Genomic DNA, 19,768 nt, shown 5'->3' with positions numbered 1-19,768 from the left:
TCCAGTCTTGCATGCTACCTTTAGTAGGTTTGGCTGGGAGGGACCTTTCCGGGCTGGGCTGACTATCAATTTTTATAGTACTAACCAATCATTCCTTCTCTCACTCTGATTTCAAAGAGAGCCCTGACTCTCTCTTCTTTCTTTTATCCCTCCTCTTTTGTCTGTTAGAAGCAGGGAGACTATTGAAATCTATTGTTGAAAGCAGTCATGTTTGTCAGTTTGCTGCTTGACCTGTTCAATTGTAAGTCATGAAACCTTTTATTCTTTCTCTTACTGATGTCTCAATAAGTGCCATCAACTGGCACTTATTGAGATCGTAAATGCCAGTTGATGAAAAAAGGGGGTAGCTATATTGCTCTGTGAATCCCTGCACATCTGCTCTGTAGCTAGAGAAATTTAACCAAAAATTCCAAACTGCAACATGTTCTTGTTTCAACCCTACAGGTGCTTTATATATAGAGCGTTGCATAGACTAATAACTTCACCACTGCGATGGCTGTTGATATCAACTAGAATTATGTGGCTGCAAATCAATACACATTCCATGGGTGGTTTAAAAAAGGGGAAAAATATGTAATAATACTGTTCAGACAAAACACATATTTTGGGTGGGGGAGGGCTAGATCTTAAAAGGAGCAAACAGTTGACAAACACACATCCCTTTTTTTCCAAATAAAGCAACAGAGAGCCGAAAAGAACATCTCTCTCTCTCTCTCTCTCTCTCTCTCTCTCTCTCTCTCTCTCTGTGTGTGTGTGTGTGTGTGTGTGTGTGTGTGTGAGAGAGAGAGAGAGAGAGAGAGAGAGAGAGTTCTTGTTCCTTTTTCTCCCATACCATGTCTAGTAGGGACCTTAATGAGGTATCCACTTCCTGGTTTCAAGTAGTTGGAGTCACTGATGACATGAGGCATAAAGAGCAAGAGTCAAGCAAACACGTAGAAGGCTACACCTCCCCTAGAAGCCTCAGGCTACCGTTAACTAGAAAACTTGAAAATAAGAGGCATGAAGACCTTAAAGCAGGGTTGGGAAAAGTGTTATCTATGGAATGTATGCAGACCTAAGTGCTTTTCTGTAGCCCTCCGTGTCCCCCAGAATTTCTTAATTCAAAATTCTGAGTTGAAATTTGAAATGCAGCAGCAGAGTGCTTCCTAATTCACTAAGTCTGTGTTGACTGAAGGTGCTGCTGGTGTCTATGGAAAAATGAACCCTTTATTTAATTATTTATTTATTTATTTATTAAATTTATACCCCGCCTCTCTAGACCATAATGTATCAATAGGGATTTGGTGAGTCCATTCCTTGGTAAGTTCCTTTAACTCAAATGAGCTTACTTTAGTGTAGTAAGTCACAATGTGAGTAGGTCAGTTTGACTCAATAGAATTTATGGAATAGTTGACTCACCAAATCCCCACTGATTCAACAGGACTACACTAAGCAACTGAATTTCAGTCAAAGTGATAGCAAAATGCATTACTCATGTGTGTGTATGTGTGTGTGTGTGTGTGTCTGTCTGTCTGTCTGTCTGTTTATCTAAATACACACACACACACATATATACATACACATATACATACATATACAGTGGTGCCTCGTTCCGGATTAACCCTTGCTCAGCGAATCCATCGTTAAGTGAAATAAAAAAGCCCATAGGAACGTATTAAAACTGATTTAATACGTTCCTATGGACTTAAAACTCACCGTTCTGCGAGTTTCCTCCATTATGGCGGCCATTTTGGATGCCTCGTTAGCGAGGCAAAACAGCGGTCGCCATTTTGTTTTAGCGGCGGCCATTTTGCAACTGCCGATCAGCTGTTCGCTATGCTTTGATCGCGTCCGCGCGATCATCACATGGCGAAAAAAGCCCATAGGGGCCATCGCTGAGCGAACGCTCCAGCGATGGCCCGGGACCCCTCGTTGTGCGGTTTCATCGCATAGCGAAGCGTTCGCTATGCGAGGCACCACTGTATATACATAGATATATATACATATATACATATACACACACACACACACACACACACACATACACACACACACACACACACACACACACGTACGTACTGGATATATATTAAAAACTAATGGGTTAAATTTTCACTGGTTAGATTTGAATGCACTTATACAGAAATAACATTTATTACATTTTTAACAATTTTTGAACAGTTCTTCAATTTTTTTTTCTGTAAAAGTAAGAAAACAATTTTATTGTTGAAAACTCACCTTATAAGATCGTGGTAATTCTGGTTTTTTAATTTTTAAATACAAAAGGCCTGTAACAGTTATCCCATAAAAGATCCAAGCTGTAAAACTGGGCAAAAAAGAACATTAATATAATAGCATGTATTACAGGATTGATCATGAAATTCCTGGCTGTTACTAGAAAAAGAATTCAATTACTGTACTAAACAGCAGTATTTAATATGCATGTTTTCCTCTACACTTTAGCAATAATATTTGTGCAGCTATCAACAGGTACAGAACAAAATTAGAATTCCCCTTTATTAAAAAAAAACAAAAAGGCAGGCCAACTCTATGCACTTCAGTGTGCCTAAATCTGTTGATTCAAATAATCTGAGGTTTGCCTGACATTATAAACAGTCAGAATGAAGCAGGGCAAAGGCTAATAGAGTTTTGTCAAGAGAACAAGCTGGTCATCACAAACACTCTTTTCCAACAACACAAGAGGCAACTCTATACATGGACATCACCAGATGGGCAATATCGAAAACAGATTGATTATATTCTCTGCAGCCAGAGATGGAGAAGCTCTATACAGTCAGCAAAAACAAGACCTGGAACTGACTGCGGCTCTGATCATCAGCTTCTCATAGCAAAATTCAAGCTTAAACTGAAGAGAGAAGGAAAAACCACTGGGCTACTCAGGTATAATCTAAACCAAATCCCTTATGAATACACAGTGGAAGTGAAGAACAGATTTAAGGAACTAGATTTGGTGGACAGAGTGCCTGAAGAGGCTCGTAACATTGTACAGGAGGCAGCAACAAAAACCATCCCCAAAAAAAGGAAATGCAAGAAAGCAAAGTGGCTGTCCAAGGAAGCCTTACAAATAGCAGAGAGGAGAAGGGAAACAAAATGCAAGGGAGATAGGGAAAGTTACAGAAAATTGAATGCAGACTTCCAAAGAATAGCAAGGAGAGACAAGAGGGCCTTCTTAAATAAATAATGCAAAGAAATAGAGGAAAATAACAGAAAAGGAAAAACCAGAGATCTGTTCAGGAAAACTGGAGATATTAGAGGAACATTTTGTGCAAAGATGGACATGATAAAGGACAAAAATGGGAGGGACCCAACAGAAGCAGAAGACATCAAGAAGAGGTGGCAAGAATACACAGAGGAATTATATCAGAAAGATCTGGATATTCCGGACAACCCAGACAATGTAGTTGCTGACCTTGAGCCAGACATCCTGGAGAGTGAAGTCAAGTGGGCCTTAGAAAGCCTGGCTAACAACAAGGCCAGTGAAGGTGATGGCATTCCAGTTGAACTATTTAAAATCTTAAAAGATGATGCTGTTAAGGTGCTACATTCAAAATGCCAGCAGTGGCCAGAGCATTGGAAAAGATCAGTCTACATCCCAATCCTAAGAAGGGCAGTGCCAAAGAATGCTCCAACTACCGTACAATTGCACTCATTTCACACGCTAGCAAGGTTATACTCAAAATCCTGCAAGGTAGGCTTCAGCAATATATGGACCGAGAACTCCCAGAAGTACAAGCTGGATTCCGAAGGGGCAGAGGAACTCGAGACCAAATTGCTAACATGTGCTGGATTATGGAGAAAGCCAGAGAGTTCCAAAAAAAATCTACTTCTGTTTCATTGACTATGCAAAAGCCTTTGACTGTGTGGACCACAACAAACTATGGCAAGTCCTTAAAGAAATGGGAGTGCCTGACCACCTTATCTACCTACTGAGAAACTTATATGTGGGACAGGAAGCAACAGTTAGAACTGGACATGGAACAACTGATTGGTTCAAAATTGGGAAAGCAGTACGACAAGGCTGTATATTGTCTCCCTGCTTATTTAACTTATATGCAGAATACATCATGCAGAAGGCTGGACTGGAGGAATCCCAAGCCGGAATTAAGATTGCCGGAAGAAATATCAACAATCTCCGATATGCAGATGACACCACTCTGATGGCAGAAAGTGAGGAGGAATTAAAGAACCTTGTAATGAGGGTGAAAGAGGAGAGTGCAAAAAACGGTCTGAAACTCAACATCAAAAAAACTAAGATCATGGCCACTGGTCCCATCACCTCCTGGCAAACAGAAGGGGAAGATATGGAGGCAGTGACAGATTTTACTTTCTTGGGCTCTATGATCACTGCAGATGGAGACAGCAGCCACGAAATTAAAAGACGCCTGCTTCTTGGGAGGAAAGCGATGACAAACCTTGACAGCATCTTAAAAAGCAGAGACATCACCTTGCCGACAAAAGTCCGAATAGTCAAAGCTATGGTTTTTCCTCTAGTGATGTATGGAAGTGAGAGCTGGACCATAAAGAAAGCTGACCGCCGAAGAATTGATGCCTTTGAATTGTGGTGCTGGAAGAGACTCTTGAGAATCCCCTGGACTGCAAGGAGAACAAACCTATCAATTCTAAAGGAAATCAAACCAGAGTACTCCCTGGAAGGACAGATCTTGAAGCTGAGGCTCCAGTACTTTGGTCATCTCATGAGAAGAGAAGACTCCTTGGAAAAGACCTTGATGTTGGGAAAGTGTGACGGCAAGAGGAGAAGGGGACGACAGAGGATGAGATAGTTGGACAGTGTCATCAAAGCAACCAAAATGAATTTGACACAACTACGGGAGGCAATGGAAGATAGGAAGGCCTGGCGTGCTCTGGTCCATGGTGTCACGAAGAGTCAGACACGAGTAAACGACTAGACGACGACGATGAACAGTCACACTGCAAAGTTCATACAGTATATTTAAAGAGCTGAATCCTCAGTTAACCTTCCTCTACTTGTGTCCTGGTTAATCTAAAGTACGTACTTTTACAACTCTATAATCTTTGGACACTTCCACCAACCAGGCATGTAAGTCCCAGTTCAATTAAATAGTTAATATTTAATTCTGAGGCACAAACCCATCCTTTTAATGTAGTATAAGAGAATTTTTCAAATGGCATTTTTCAAATCGAATATGTTCAAGAAGACAGCTCTGACACATTCCTACACAAATTATCATTTGTGCCACATAAGCGGTAAAGAAAAACTAGTTTCTCCCATCATGTTTTTATTTACAAATCAGTCTTTGTGCACCCACACTTTTAGTTCAAGCCAGCGCTTTGTAAAACTTATCTCAAGGTACTGTGCACAGTCTCATGCATGTTTAAAAACAAGTGTCACTATGTGTTCTCTTGCTTGTATACAGAACACCTGTAGACAGTGCATGCATGCATACATACATGCACAAACACACACTTTAGATTTTATGCTTGATAAACAGGGATTTGTCCCCTTGTACTTTGTTGGCTGGGTTATTCTGGGAGTTGTGGTCAAGAAAAGTAACTTTTCCCATCTCTGGTTAGGAAGTAATATTATAAAACTAGTAAATGGGAATCACATTCTTTCCTTTTGTATAATGAGCCATGTTTTCTTGTGACTTTTTCAACTTACTTTCAAATGCATTTTTACATGTTGAGTAGAATATTCCAGTTTTTTGATGTTCTCTTATCAGTCCTAACGCAGAGACATAAAGAAGCTATAGACCCCTTTTTTCTTTCCTTTGAACATAATGAGCATGTATAATTACTTTAAGGAAGTATAAATAAAATGACATGCTGAGACCGTCCACAACTGAACTGAACACCAATGGCTTCAGGATGTCATTATACTATACCTTCTTAAAAATAATGTTGACACTCTCACTCTCTCACACACAGAAAAAGTACAGGTATAGTAACACCTTTTACGAATGGCATGACACAAAGGCCAATTTGAATCAGTCTGGCCTTTTTTTGCTCCTGATATGGAATGTTTGTGTTTTTTTTTCCTCAGCTGCTATGACAGCTTCTACTTTTTTGAAGCCAGACTGATTCAAACAGATTTCTCTCCATGTGATCAGTTGTTTCATTCTCCAAAAGGAATGGGGGGAATGACTGTGGGTGGTATTCTGGTGACTGCCGCAAAGTATTTTTTAAAATTTTTTAAAAAATAAACCACAAAGTTTAGCGCAAGATCACCTCACTACATTGATATAGTAATTTAGCGCTAGATCAGCTCTGCATGGGCAAAAAAAGAGAGATAAAAATCAATGTGAAATAAAAACAACTCCAACAAACTACAGCACACTACTATGCTTCCACAGTATGTGTCTATGTTTGTACATTCTGGGGAAGTTTGGAAACCTGTCCATTTCCTCCAGCACCATGCAACATTTTAGACAGCCCACAGGCTTCACAATGAACCATCAAAAGCAAGCCGGGGATTGGCAGAGAGCGAGATTAAAGGAAGTAGGGTTGTAGGCTATGGCACAGATCAGAACACATCAGATTGAGGGGCCAGTGTGGACTCTGGTACTGAAATAATCTGTGTGATTATCTAATCTGAATAGAATCATAAAATAGTTTGTGACTCAAGCCGCAGCAAAGCCAAATTGCTCCAATTTGGCTTCCCAGTGTCATTGCAGCCTTATTCTCCTGGACGCAGAAATTGTGTCCAGACTGTGATTTATCTTCCCCTTTCTCCCCCTTTGGGGATGGTTAAGTCCGATCTATTTTGCAGTGACCACACAACGTATAGTTTAGCACAAACTAGGCCAGCTCTTTCCTACACCCACTTGTGTCTTTTTGATACTGTCAGCAACCAGACGACTCTGTTTGGCAACAATGGGGATTGCATCATGTGTGCCTGGAAAGATCAATCTAAATTACACCACGCCCAGTGAAGCGACCGTTTTCAACGTGATCGTGCTTCACTGTCTAGCTGCACCCAGTCCCAAACACAGCGATAGGTACAATGGCCAAAGTCACATTCATTAGTGACAACCTGCACAAGGCATGCTGAATCATTTTGCAGCAGCTTCTCACAGGCAGCTATCGAGTCCCTGCTGGGATTTTGGGAGAGGCACCAACCCACTGGCCTGCTGATCACCTGAAAAATCCCAGCCAAAGAGGAGCCACTGCAAGTTCCGCTTTGCCTCCCTCAAGTGGTAAAAAAAGATGTCAGTGTGAAAATGCAGCCAAAGAAGAAGGACTCTTTGTGTGTTGTTGGGATTATCTCTGGAATACAGACAATGCTTCGTTTGCATATCTAAATCCAGAGCCACACATAAGGAAAACAGACCATGTTGCTGGGGAGGAAAAAAATAAATTGTAAGAACAGGACAGATTCATTTCTTGGGATGTGTGTTTTGGCCCTTAGATGTTCTAGCCTTTTTTTGTCACCTTTGAAACAAAAACAAAAGAAAAGCCCTCTTTGAAGGTTATTGACTCAATGGGCAGATGGAGGTGTAGAGTCCAATGTCCACCAGCCTTTGGCCCAGGAGGGCCAAAAAGTGTGCAGCAGGTGGGCATAAGGGCATTGGAAGTGGGACCAGCGTGTACAGTCTTGCTTGTCCTCTGTGGGTGAGGCATCTAAAGCACAATCCAGACAATGTTGACGAACCAATGTTGTTGAGGAGTAAAAAGGACACAAAGCGTACATACCTGAAAAGGTTCACAATCTGACTGAAATTTCCAGATACAACCATCATTAAAGACACCACAGAGGTAAATATGAGAGCAGGGGAAGGTGTGAGGCATCTTATATGAGCCATGGATAGAATGTCTGGCTGAAAATAAAAGACAAAAAGCAGGAATAAATGAGTAAAAGTGATACATAGAAAGTTGTGATGCTCCTTCACTTCACACAGGTTACAGCTACACTAGCAGCAGGGAGCCACTTTAGAACAGCCAGGCTTCATTATGGTTCTAATCCAGCCCAATAGTTACAATATTGTGAGGTGGCTCAAAAAGTGAGCCGCTTCCAGCCACTGGCAAGTTAATCACTTCCCCTGCTCAACAGAGGGCGGGGGAAGTGAAAAAAGGGAAGGGCAAAGTGAGGAGGAGGCTGCAAGAAATTCGGACAGAGCTAAGCAAGGCCCGTTGATCTAGGGAAAGGGAGCGAGGCAGACATGTACACACAGGTACTGTCAGAGGGAGATTGGTGTGTTGCACACACACACACTTCCATGCACATATTTATCTGCTCCTTCATCCCATTTCCCCCCAAGAGCTTTAAAATGATGCACACTGTCCCACTCTAGTAAACAGACAGATACAGCAATACAAATACCCACACATACACACTTGTATGTCTGCACCCCTCTGCATATGTGCGTAAGTGCAGAAGAGGGGAGAAAAGAGAGGGATCTGTTTAATTTCTAACCTCCCCTTTTCTGTGTAGAAAGAAAACCCAACCCCACACTGGAGCAATCTGGGTGATTGGATAAGAAGAAAATCATATTTATTTGGACCAATCCTAATCATTCCAAATAAACAGTAGGCTCCAACTAAGGTTCCTGCTAAGCTGGGTGTTTGTGCATGCATGCACAACTCTGCTTCCCTCTGCACAGCTGTCTTCCTCCTCCGTGCAGTGACTGCATTAGGTTCCAGTTGCGACAGAACCCAGTGCACGGGGGGGCAGAGTCGTATGCACACACAGGGGCGAAGGTGCAAGAAAGAAAGAGGTGGGGCTGGAAATTAGAGGATATGTTGATTCTTGGCTTGAACTCTAGACCAATCAGATGCCTTAGAATGCTCTAACAAGAACATTGAGTAAGCATTCAATCAGGGGGCTAGAAGCCAGGCTAAGTTCCCACGTAGCCGACTTCAGAGTGCCCATCAAAGTTCTAGCAATGAAGTGGCAAACGTGACAGCACTGCTTTGAGAAGTAAATGGGAAATCTGGATTATTTCCGTTGAAATTCATTAACTCCATTTTCAAGCTCATCACAGTTAATGAACACCCCCTGCAGACTGGAACCATTACATTTTTAACACACAAATAATTGACCACACAGACAAGGGAAACAAACCTACTTGTTTGCAAGCCCCACTGGACGTTGGTGGTGCACAATACGAGGTAGATATGCTTAGAATTGTATCTCCTTCTCCTGCCACATCGTCCCTTTCTTCCCTGACTTGATTTGCAGTTATGTTCATAATGTAGCTGTTCTGGTTTTAACAATCGTTTCTACTGTGGCACTTTTACTGTTCTACGGTAGATAGGAGTGTAATGGGATTTCCTTCCAGGGAAATGCCTAGCAATGACTATGGTCTAAGTCTGGATACAGGCTCATGTTTAACTGTAGATTCAATCGGGGATCTGGCAGTCCAGCTTATCTGATAGCTAAGCAAATTGTTCTAAACCAGGGGTCATCAACCCCCGGTCTGCGGCCCGGTGCCGGTCCGTGGGCTTGCTGGAACTGGGCCGTGGACATGGGTCTCCGCCCCCCCGCCCCACCCGGGGTGTGTGTCGCACTTGCGGAGCGGCCTGCCGTGCTGGTGCTAAACCTTCCCCCAGCACCCCTCACAGGAGAGCAGTGCCCCTTCCCTGTGTGGAAGCTGCTGTGGGGCAGCCCACCTGGGAAGTGCCGATGGCTGGCCACCGGGCTTGGCACCACCCCACCCAGGGCAAGCGGCCCCTGATTTAAGCCTGCAGAGGGCGGCGGGACCTGAAGAACGCGGCCCTTCCAGGTGGCAAGCTTTCCCGCGGTTGCAGCATCCGTTTGAAGAGGGCCCACCGCGGAGAACAGAGGGGGAGTTGAAATGGCATTAGAAAGGGAATCTAAAAAGCGGGGGGGACGAGGAGAGGGGGTGTTGGGGTGTGAGTGGATGCAGGCAGGAGGACGTCGGGGGTGGAGCCACTCCCGGCTAGACAGGAGCGCGTGGCCAGCTTGTTGCAATCCCCCCACCCGAGTTTGAGCCAATCCGTTTCGCTCGCAGGGGAGGAGAAACAACCCGAGGCTCCTCCTTGACCAAGTCCCGCTGACGCGCGAACAACCTCTCTGTGCTGCTCCCTGGACGGGATGGAATTTTTTTTATTTGCTCTATCTGCCCCCACTGATCCTTTTAAAGCCCCGCGGAAAGAAAAAGGACTGTTCTTCCTCCCCAGTGTAGTGCCTGAGGTGCTGATCCTCAATCACCCACTCCAGGCTTCTTCCAAAGGGCCCTGGCGGGGAGGGGAGAGAAGAGGGTCCAAGGAGGTGGTAGCTTTGGTTTTCCTGCACTTGGGCACCTGGCCCTCGGAAGGAGGATGCTTTTCTCTTGACGGACAAGCCTCCCGGCCCATGAGGGCAAAGTTTTGCCACGGAGCCCCGCTCACCAGCTCTCGGAAGGTGGGGAGAGAATCGCCCATCCGTGCGGGAGGACCAGCGGACTGGGGCGAGGTCCCCCCAAAGATGTTGTGGGCGAGGGATCCTCAGAAGTAATACCTTTGAGGAGGCGACCAAGCTGCACAAATGGGGTGACCCGATGTGCAAATCTGTTTCTCTAAGATTGGTTTACAGTTTTTGTCTGGAAAAAGGTTTTTTTAACTCAAGATCTCCACCTTTACTCTGAGGAAGAACTTAAATCCATAAAGTCTCAGAAGTCCTTCATTAAGGTCTTCATGTTATGTAATTTGAATACGTCATACACATATTATCATTGTCAAAGAACATACAGTGGTGCCTTGCGTAACGAGCGCACTGTTTAACGACAAAGTCGCATAGCGATCCGGTTTTTGGGATTGCTAATGCGATTGCATACCCATGCTTTCTATGGCCGAAAATCGCTTTGCGACGATCGGTAAGCGTTTCGCTTACCGATTTTCGCATAGTGATTTTTAAAAAACAGCTGATCAGCGGTTCCAAAATGGCCACGCGCAGCGTTTTCGTGCTCTGCCCTTGCTTACCGAGGGCGTGAAAATGGCGGCCGGATGGGGAAACATCGCAGAACGGTGAGTTTTGGGCCCCATTGGAACGCATTAAACATCGGGTTTAAACAATGGGTTTTTCCGTTTCGTGTAGCGATGTTTCCCCATAGCGAGGGTTAATCCAGAACGGATTAACCTCGCTATGCGGGGCACCACTGTATTCCAGACTCCACTTTTAAAAAATTATTCTGGGGGGAAACAAAAAACCCTACATCACCTCGTTAAAAGCAAGTTCTAGCCAATTTGATGATAGTAATACATTACAAATTCTCACTTTTTTGGAGCCAAATTACTGGAATATTGAAGAAGTAATAGTTCCATGGAAAGCAGCCGAAGACCAATTGCATGTATTTAATACATTTTTCAATTACCAAATTGATATTAATGAGTATAGAGATTTTGTGGAAAATGTTTTAAAAAAACTACCAGAACTATTCAATTCCTGAAAGTGTTCAAAGAGCTAAAAATATTGTTAGAACAATTACTATAAGTATATCTTTTGGTATAGTTAAAATGGTCATTAGGACATAGAACCTGTTGTTAATTTATTTGAATCCTTACCATATGGCCCTCTCGTGCGGCAATATAGCATACGCGGCCTCCGCTGAAGAACGTTCCATTTGCTGATCCGAATGAAGAAAGTGCAACAGATAAAGACATCAGCCATGCCCAGTTGCCTAGGACCTTATTTCTATGGAAAGTGGAAAAGGGAATCCTGTCAGTATGGCCAAGGAAGGAAAATCCGCTCAGTTGTTCCAAGTCATACTCAGATGTAACTAGAAAAGTCAACCGGGACTTAAGGTCTTATGATGAAGGGCGTGATCAGACATGGAAATAGCTTGCATTTTGCACTATTTGTGGCGTGGTTCAAGAGCAAACTATTTCCAAGTGATCATATGACGTATAGGAGATCATGAACCAGCCAAAGCATGATCTATGTCCAGGCAGGACCATTTTGGCCCAGCTTCAGGGCCACTCTTTTTTTTGGGGGGGGGGAGTTGGCTAGGCTGGAGAGGAACGATTCTTGTACAGACAGAAAAGTTGCTTTCAGGACGATCCCTGGCAGCAAAAGCAACCCTATCCAGTGTGATCAGACACAAACCTTTCCCATCATCTGAGGTCACTCTAAGATTTGGAATCCCGCCCAGTGCTTGTAAATATTGCCCTTTTGGACTACAGTTCCCAGAACCACCCAGCGAGCCCAACTAGTGGATTTGGGGAGGGGTAGTCCCAAATGGTAACATTAACATGTTCTGACACTGAGTATTCTGCTTAAATGGTTTGAGCATCTCCTTCAAAAGTTCCACGGCTTTCTTTTCCCTGGGGGTTTGGATTGGGTTGAAAGGAAAACCAGGTTAGTTGCGCTGATTGGTTTTCTGTTGCCCTATCTTGTCACTCCACCTTCCACTATCAGAACAGAAATAATTTGTTTACATGCATTGCCCCCAGCCTCTATTTTTTTTCCTGCTCCATAAGCGATGAGCAGAACGAATACTGCAAGTGGTTGTTCAGAAGCAAGAGAGGCAGTATCTCTTCTATCCACTGTCCTGGTTTTCACTGCTCCAGAAGAGTTCTTCCTCTGTGATATCTAGCCAGAAGTGATGTCCCACTCATTATGTAAAAGGCCAAATCTCTGAATTGCAGAACCATCATTTCAAAGAGCTGCTCTATAGCTCAGTGGTTTTGGTCACTGGGTGTGGAGCCAGAGGCTGGGAGTTCAATTCCCTACTGGGCCTCCTTGAGAGGGGCTAGAGATTTTATGTTCCTTAGGGTCCCTTCCAGCTCTGCAGTTCTAAGACTATTATTACATTACATTTTCATGTAATATTGGTGTTACGGTCAGCCATAGCGGTACCTGTCCGTCACAGCTGGGAGGGAAAATCTCAGCCAATGAGAGGGCGGAGGGTGGTGCAGAGGCGGGAGGAGCTGGGTTATATAAGGTGTGTGAGAGGTGTGAGTGGGTAGATAGGAGATAGCAGATAGATGAGTGTCTGAGCTGCAAGTAAAAGTAATCAGTGTCAGTGTGAAAGACTCTGTGAGAGCTAGTGCCTGAGAAACAGTAATTGATTATTTCTTTAACAGTGATTTACCATTCCTTTCTTTTTGTATTCAATAAACCAAGTTTTTATTTTTAAAAGTTATACTGGCCTGCTGTATGATTTATTTATTAAGGAATGGTTGGTGGCAGTAAAGAAGAGTGAAGGGTTTTAAAGTGACGTGATGACCTCCCTTTGTGAGTAGTGAGGAAGGCCGTCACAATTGGCATCCTACTTTTCCTTCCAAAATAAAGCCTGCTATGGCTAATGAATTACCAAATAACAATAACTTCAGCAATAGCCTAAAAATAAAACTGGTATAATCATACCAGAAATTATAGATTCATGATCTCCTGTACATTACCTTAAATTTACTAGTTCTCAGGAATCAAATTTGCAAGATTAGTTTCCTGTTTTAACTACTATTTTAGAAACAGACTGGTGGCAAGGAATTTAAAGAGTGAGAACTATAAGAGGAGAGAGCAAGCAGGGCCTCAAAGTGGCCTGTTTACAATCTATTTATGTTCATGTCTTTGTATTTAGGAGAGGAAATGGTTTGTGGGGGTTTGCTTTCTGGGTTTTGTCTGTTGATTGCTTATGGTTCAGTATATGACTGCCCAGACTAGTGGATTTTCACTAAATGGGGGTATATAAAAATGTATTAAGTACATTTAATAAACAAATCAATGGCTGGACTGAGCTGGCGAACCAGCCACCTTCTCACTGACTTCACTCTTTAGCACCATGAGAAGCATTCCATTCTCTTTGATAGTGAACAATTCTAAATTTACACCTTGTCCATATCATTTAGGACGTATAAATATTACAACAATTTGAAGGGGGTGAGGGTTTTTTTGGGGTTCTTTTGGTGAGGCACAACTGCCTTTCCTAGAAATATCACTGTGTTCACAGATTTCTAAGCTTGAGATCCTGAATATGCTTTCTATAGTGAATAGTGCCCTTACAAACATGAATTGGGGGGGGGGGGGGTGTCATGTGCATGAAATAGTTTCTAAATCCTATCCTAAAGAATGTTATATATATATATATTAAAAAGTCTCAATTGTGCATGGGCTGATTTAGATTCCCTCACTGAAGGGGAGAGAGTGGTGGCATGGAGAATATTTGACCATGTATTTCCCCTACACCATGATTGCCGCGTCTCTGAGAAGATACCTGTGTTAGACCTGGCAAACATTCCTCATGGTTAGCCAATTCCAGCCCCCAATTTCACAGCCCAGAGGTGGGTTTCTCTCTCTCTCTCTCTCTCTCTGCCCCATCAGGGTGCAAGAGGGTGGCCACCAAGCAAAGGGTATGCCCACGAAGCTTCTCATTTCATGGGTAAAAGTACCATAAGCTCTTAATTTAATAAGGAAACAAATAACTCAAAAGAAAAATCAGAGGTGCATACCCTGAGAGAAGCAAGCATTGTGTTATAGTTGCTAATATTATACTTCCCGAGGTATCTGTAACCTGCCGCTCCTCCACCTGCTCCATGAGATAAGTGGTTCTCTTGAACATGCCATTTGGTAGCAGTTGTTCCACACACACACACACACACACACACACACACACACACACACACACACACACACACACACACACACACACACACACACACACACACACACACTTCACCCCTTCCATCCCAACATTAGACTGCCTTCATCCTGGCCTGGTTCCCAGGAATGAACAAGTCAATCAGGCAAGAAAGAAATGAGAGAGAGAGAGAGAGAGAGAGAGAGAATGGCAGACCATGGCTTTAACAGGGACGAACAAAGGAGAACTCTTCACAAATAATTTGTTAATAAGAAATGGTGGACAAGAAAGTGCACAGAAAGGTCATGAGGCTTGTTATATGTCTCAGAGACATCCTGCTGGTCTTTTCATCGGCAGTCAATCCCGTGAATATGTATGAATGTAATTAAATAGTACACATGCAAATGTATTGCATAAAATTGTGAATAAAATATTAGATTATTAACATACTAATCAACAATGATGGCAGTAATCTTAAACAATCATTCATCTGTAAACCATAGCTATAAACAATGGGGAAGACAAGCAGTGCAAATTGGACACCAGCTTGCAAAGACATGGGCAGGCCTGTAAGTTTCCAGGTAGTCTTTCAGGCCTGTTGATAGCCAAATCAATTGAGATAGCCAAAAACCTGATTTCTGGTTTCTTTATATGTTTTTCCTTTTCTTTCAGGTTGCCTAACAGCCCTGTGCTCAGATGTTTGCCTACAAGTTTATGCCTCTATTTCTTAAGGAACAACAAGGAGTATTTTGGTCTGTGTGCAGTTCACACACATTGACTGTAACACCCAACATCATGCCTAGAAAAGCCTGTTGTAGCTGGCTGGATAGCTCAGTGGTTTAGGTCTCTGGCTGCGGAGCCAGAGGTTGGGAGTTTGATTCCTGCTTGTGCCTCCTAGGAGTAGAGCCTGCCTGTGTAGCCTTGGGCAAGCAGCACAGCCCCAGGGAGCCTTCAGAAGCATGGAAGGAGAAATCACTGCTGAATAATCTCTACCAGGAACACTCTGAAAAGGGTCACCCTAAGTCTGAATTGACTTGAGGGCACATGATAATAATTATAGAAAAGCCTGTGCCATAATACTTTTTTCTGTCAACATGTATCTCAAGATTATGTTGTAAATCAGTCTTTAAGGGTACCAAAAACTCTCTTGTGGCTGTTCCCCCACCCTCAACCAAACAACAGACTAATACAGTCACATTTCTCAAAATGTAATAAAAGTTGTCATCATAACTAAAGATTTTTTTAAAAAAATGCTCTTCCAAATCAATCCATTCAAGATGATAAAGGATCTGGAGTGTGACTTCTTTGTCTTCTTTAGCCTGCTGGCATGACATGGGCTAAAATATACAGTAAACTGATCATATCAGTGCTTACTCCACATTGCATTGCACACTCATATTTTCTCACCAAAAAAGTCATGAAAATACCAAAGCATGCAATATTTAAATTTTAACCACTGATTGTCTCCCTAAAATCTGTAAAAATCTGTTCAAATTAGAGGCTTTGGTTGTGCGTTTGTTCTCACAATCCTGTTTCTCCCAGAATCATGATTCAGTTTTCTTAGACCAGAGTTATGGTGTTATTGGTAGCAATATCCTTCTCAATCCAGATAAGAAAGTGGTCAGGCCTCCTACATTGCAGTGTAGCTTATGCCCGTCCCCTCATTTGATTTTATTTTCTGCACACTGTGCATATGGTGTTGATGTGTACAATTGCAGCATGGATAAGATGTGATTGCTTCTCACAGAAATGTAGCTCACCCCCAAGTAATGGCCACAGCACCTGAAGACAGAAGTTCAGCAGGAGTCATGGCTGCAAAATAGCTCACATTTACCAGCAGGTAGAAGCAGGTAACAAGAGGAATAGCAATTAGCATTGCTCTTGGCAGGTTCACCTAAAAAGAAAACAAATTATGAAACAATTCTTTCTGCATACTCTTGGGTGTATAACACTGTGTCTCAGATCTAGTCTTTTAAAACAGAATGTGCCTTTGGCTGTCACCCAGAGCTCCAAGCCCATGAGAAGAGCCTTGTGGCGCAGTGGTTAAACCGCTGTACTGCAGCTAAAACTGTGCTGACGACCTGGGGTTCAAATCCCAGGTAGCCGGCTCAAGGTTGACTCAGCCTTCCATCCTTCCGAGGTCGGTAAAATGAGTACCCAGCTTGCTGGGGGGGCAATGTGTAGCCTGTATAATTAAAATTGTAAACCGCCCGGAGAGTGCTTGTAGCGCTATGGGGCAGTATATAAGTCCAATAAATAAATAAATAAATAAATAAAAAGACACTTAAAACTTTAAAGACCCATTAAAAGGATCCTTTGGATCATGTACTTTAAGGTTATTTGGTTTTTACATTGCATTAATTGACATCCATATACTGTTGCCAGAAATACTGCCTTCAGTCTCTGGGTGGGAGATTTCCCTAATCATCCTATAGGCTTATAGTTGGTACAGTGGGCCCACGACTTACAGAGGGCTCCACTTACAGACTTTTTGAGTTACAGACTTCTCTGGCCACAAAATTTAGGTTTGACTTGCAGCCGGAGAATCGACCTACAGACCGGGAAAAAACAAACAAAACAAAATGGAACAAAAAATGGCTGGTTACGGATTAATCAGTTTTCAATGCATTGTAGGTCAATGGAGCCTTGACCTACAGACTTTTCAACCTGCAGCCACCATTCCAATACAGATTAATTCTGTAAGTCGAGGGTCCACTGTAGTTTGAAGCCATGGAAAAGTGGATGTGGCTTCACTCAAACTGGGCTGTCCCAATCTGACAGCTGTGTAAAGTTACTGCAAGGCTGTATCAAAGGAAGGACAATGACAACTTATATAAAGCTGGATAAATTGGCTAGTCCAAAATTAATTAAGAAAAAAAAACATAAGCACACGCAAAACAGATATTTCAATCCAAAGTTATCAAAGCAGGAGAGGGGATAATTAAGCTGTCTATAATAAAATGGACAATAGTTCCATGGCATATATATGGAATAGAAAAGTATCCAGCATGAGTCAGCTGTGCAACTAAAATGCTATAAGAACCTTTCCACAACATGACGACTCTATGACATCATTCTGCTAACTTCTTCCTAATCTTTCACTTACTATTGTGACAAAATGCAAATTCTCCTTTCTCCTGTGCTTTATTTCTACCACATTGTAAAAAATACAATACTCAGATGTTCACAGCACTTGGTTGCATCTTAGGAAAATGCAGTTCCAACGTCAGATGCTCTCCTCTATTTTTTTTTAAAAAAATATATTATACAGTATTGCCCATTTCTCCTATGTAATTAAATTTTAATTCAAAAAAAAAATTAAATGTCTGTCTTTCATATATTTGCCACCAATCTGGCTCAAACTCTTATGCTCTTGCCATCTTCAAAATTCAGTTGAAACCACTTCGTAGAGTTCTGTCCTCTATCCAGGTCAAGTGATATACAATTGATGTGATCCTTGATAACTGATGTTTAGCATTAAAGGGTTTTTAAAACTGGAACTACCTGAAGGAATGTTGCTGTGACCACATGGAAGTAGCTGTTTTATTGTAAACAGCTGGAGGAATAATGGTCAGCTAGGTCTATGAACACCTGTTTAGGTAGGTTTTTTCCCCCTAAAACAGGTTCTCCTGCTTTCTCTTGGGATACCAAACACTTTCACGTTCACAGAATCCAGTGAATATTTGGCATTAGAAGGAGCAGAGCTTCAGCATGCCATTATTCCCACTGCAGGGGCCACTCTTACCTTCTTTACAGAAAGGGAGGCTGTCAAACTCTGCGGTTTGTACTTTCCACCTGCATCGCCATTCATTACACAGAAAACATCCTTGTTGTGTGTGTCCAGTGTTCACATGAGCACCACTTAACAACAGTTCTTCTTGAACTCATAGGTTAGTGTGGAGATCCTCCATCGGATCTGTCTTATAACTGTTGGAGGTTTTCTCTTCAAATAAAACCTTGATCGCTTCCCTCCAGATCCACTGAGGCATGTTCACTGGTTCTATCCTTACAAAACAACTCTGAGAATTATTTTGCCAGGGAATCTCGAAAATTCTACAAAAACTCTTCAAGGCTGGCAGTTGTTACTAGAAATGGGAGCTTCATATTTGTATCCCCAGGGATGCAAATACAACGCTCAGCATCACAGGTGCCAGGGTAGTCCACTCACCAGGTTACTCACAGCGTGCGCATCAGTCAGAGGCGACATTGTTCGTTCGTTCGTTCGTTCGTTCGTTTATTTATTTATTTATTTATTTATTTATTTATTTATTTATTTATTTATTTATTTATTTATTTATTTAACTTGTATGCCGCCCACTCTACCCAAAAGTCTCTGGGCAGCTTACAACAATTAAAATTCAACTAAAATACAATAAAAGACAAAATTATTAAAATACAATTACAATTGCCATCAGGACCCACAGCTGATGTTATTTCAATGAAAAGCCTTCTGGAACAGGAAGGTTTTGACCTGGCACCAAAATGTCATCAATGTCGGCGCCAGACGAATCTCAAATTGGGAGGGCATTCCATAGTCTGGGGACAGCTGCCGAGAAGGCCCCTTGTCTACAAGCCATCCCTCTTACCTCCTTAAGGGACGGCTCTTTCAAAAGGGCCCCCTGGCTAGATCTTAACTGCCGGGTAGGTTCATATGGAAGGAGGCGGTCCTTCAGGTATCCAGGGCCCAAGCCCTTTAGGGCTTTATGTGTCAAAACAAGCACTTTGAATTGGGCCCGGGCAGCAACAGACATTGTGCCAATCGCACTAGTAGTCCTGCCAACGCTTCCCCGTCTCTCCCCTGAGTCAACTGTTCAGCTGCTGAGCAGGGAGACTCATATTCCGGTCTCCTCGCCTGAGCGGTCAACAGAGGGGAGAGGTGAGGAAGCCCCTGCAGGACTACGTATGTGATTGTCATGATAGATATGGCCACCGTCTGATGCATGTGCTGCAAGGAACCTGGTGAGTGAGCTGGGCTGGTTCTGGGGGCAGACTGCCCTGGCATCTGTGGTGCTGAGCTTTATATCCGCATCCCCGAGGACACAATTACGAAGCTCCCATGTCTAGTTGTTTCTCTGGCTACCAGAGTCACATCTAACTGACTGAAAAGGGAATCTAAGTGGTGATCCACCAAAACCACTTTCATGCAATGTTTGTTCTATCTTCATTAACAGGCTTGTAGCATACATACAGCACTGTGTTGTTTAAATTCATACAATCCTCACAATTTCTTGCAGTGGAAAAGTCTAAAGATGCAGATTGTGTCACGGCTGTGA

General features: G+C 42.8%; 1 protein-coding gene and 1 long non-coding RNA gene across 2 annotated transcripts in view; one reads left to right on the top strand and one right to left on the bottom strand.

The window, feature by feature from the left end:
- LOC110074256 (b(0,+)-type amino acid transporter 1) overlaps positions 1 to 19,768 on the bottom strand; it is a 38,259-nt gene that overhangs the window by 14,336 nt on the left and 4,155 nt on the right. The window contains exons 2-5 of the mRNA XM_020784290.3: positions 16,256 to 16,389; positions 11,482 to 11,611; positions 7,672 to 7,796; positions 2,218 to 2,305 (exon numbers count right to left, since the gene is read on the bottom strand). Coding sequence (XP_020639949.3) covers positions 2,218 to 2,305; positions 7,672 to 7,796; positions 11,482 to 11,611; positions 16,256 to 16,389 — 477 coding nt within the window. The remainder of the gene's footprint in view (positions 1 to 2,217; positions 2,306 to 7,671; positions 7,797 to 11,481; positions 11,612 to 16,255; positions 16,390 to 19,768) is intronic.
- Positions 9,025 to 18,852, top strand: LOC144587586 (uncharacterized). Its single transcript, XR_013542736.1, has 2 exons — positions 9,025 to 9,087; positions 15,168 to 18,852. It is a non-coding gene; the product is annotated as an uncharacterized LOC144587586 (long non-coding RNA).

The sequence above is a fragment of the Pogona vitticeps genome, chromosome 1 (genome assembly GCF_051106095.1).
Source record: "Pogona vitticeps strain Pit_001003342236 chromosome 1, PviZW2.1, whole genome shotgun sequence".
Classification (NCBI taxonomy): Eukaryota; Metazoa; Chordata; class Lepidosauria; order Squamata; family Agamidae; genus Pogona; species Pogona vitticeps.
Note: the sequence above shows the minus strand (reverse complement) of the source record. Positions and strands in the feature narration are given on the sequence as shown.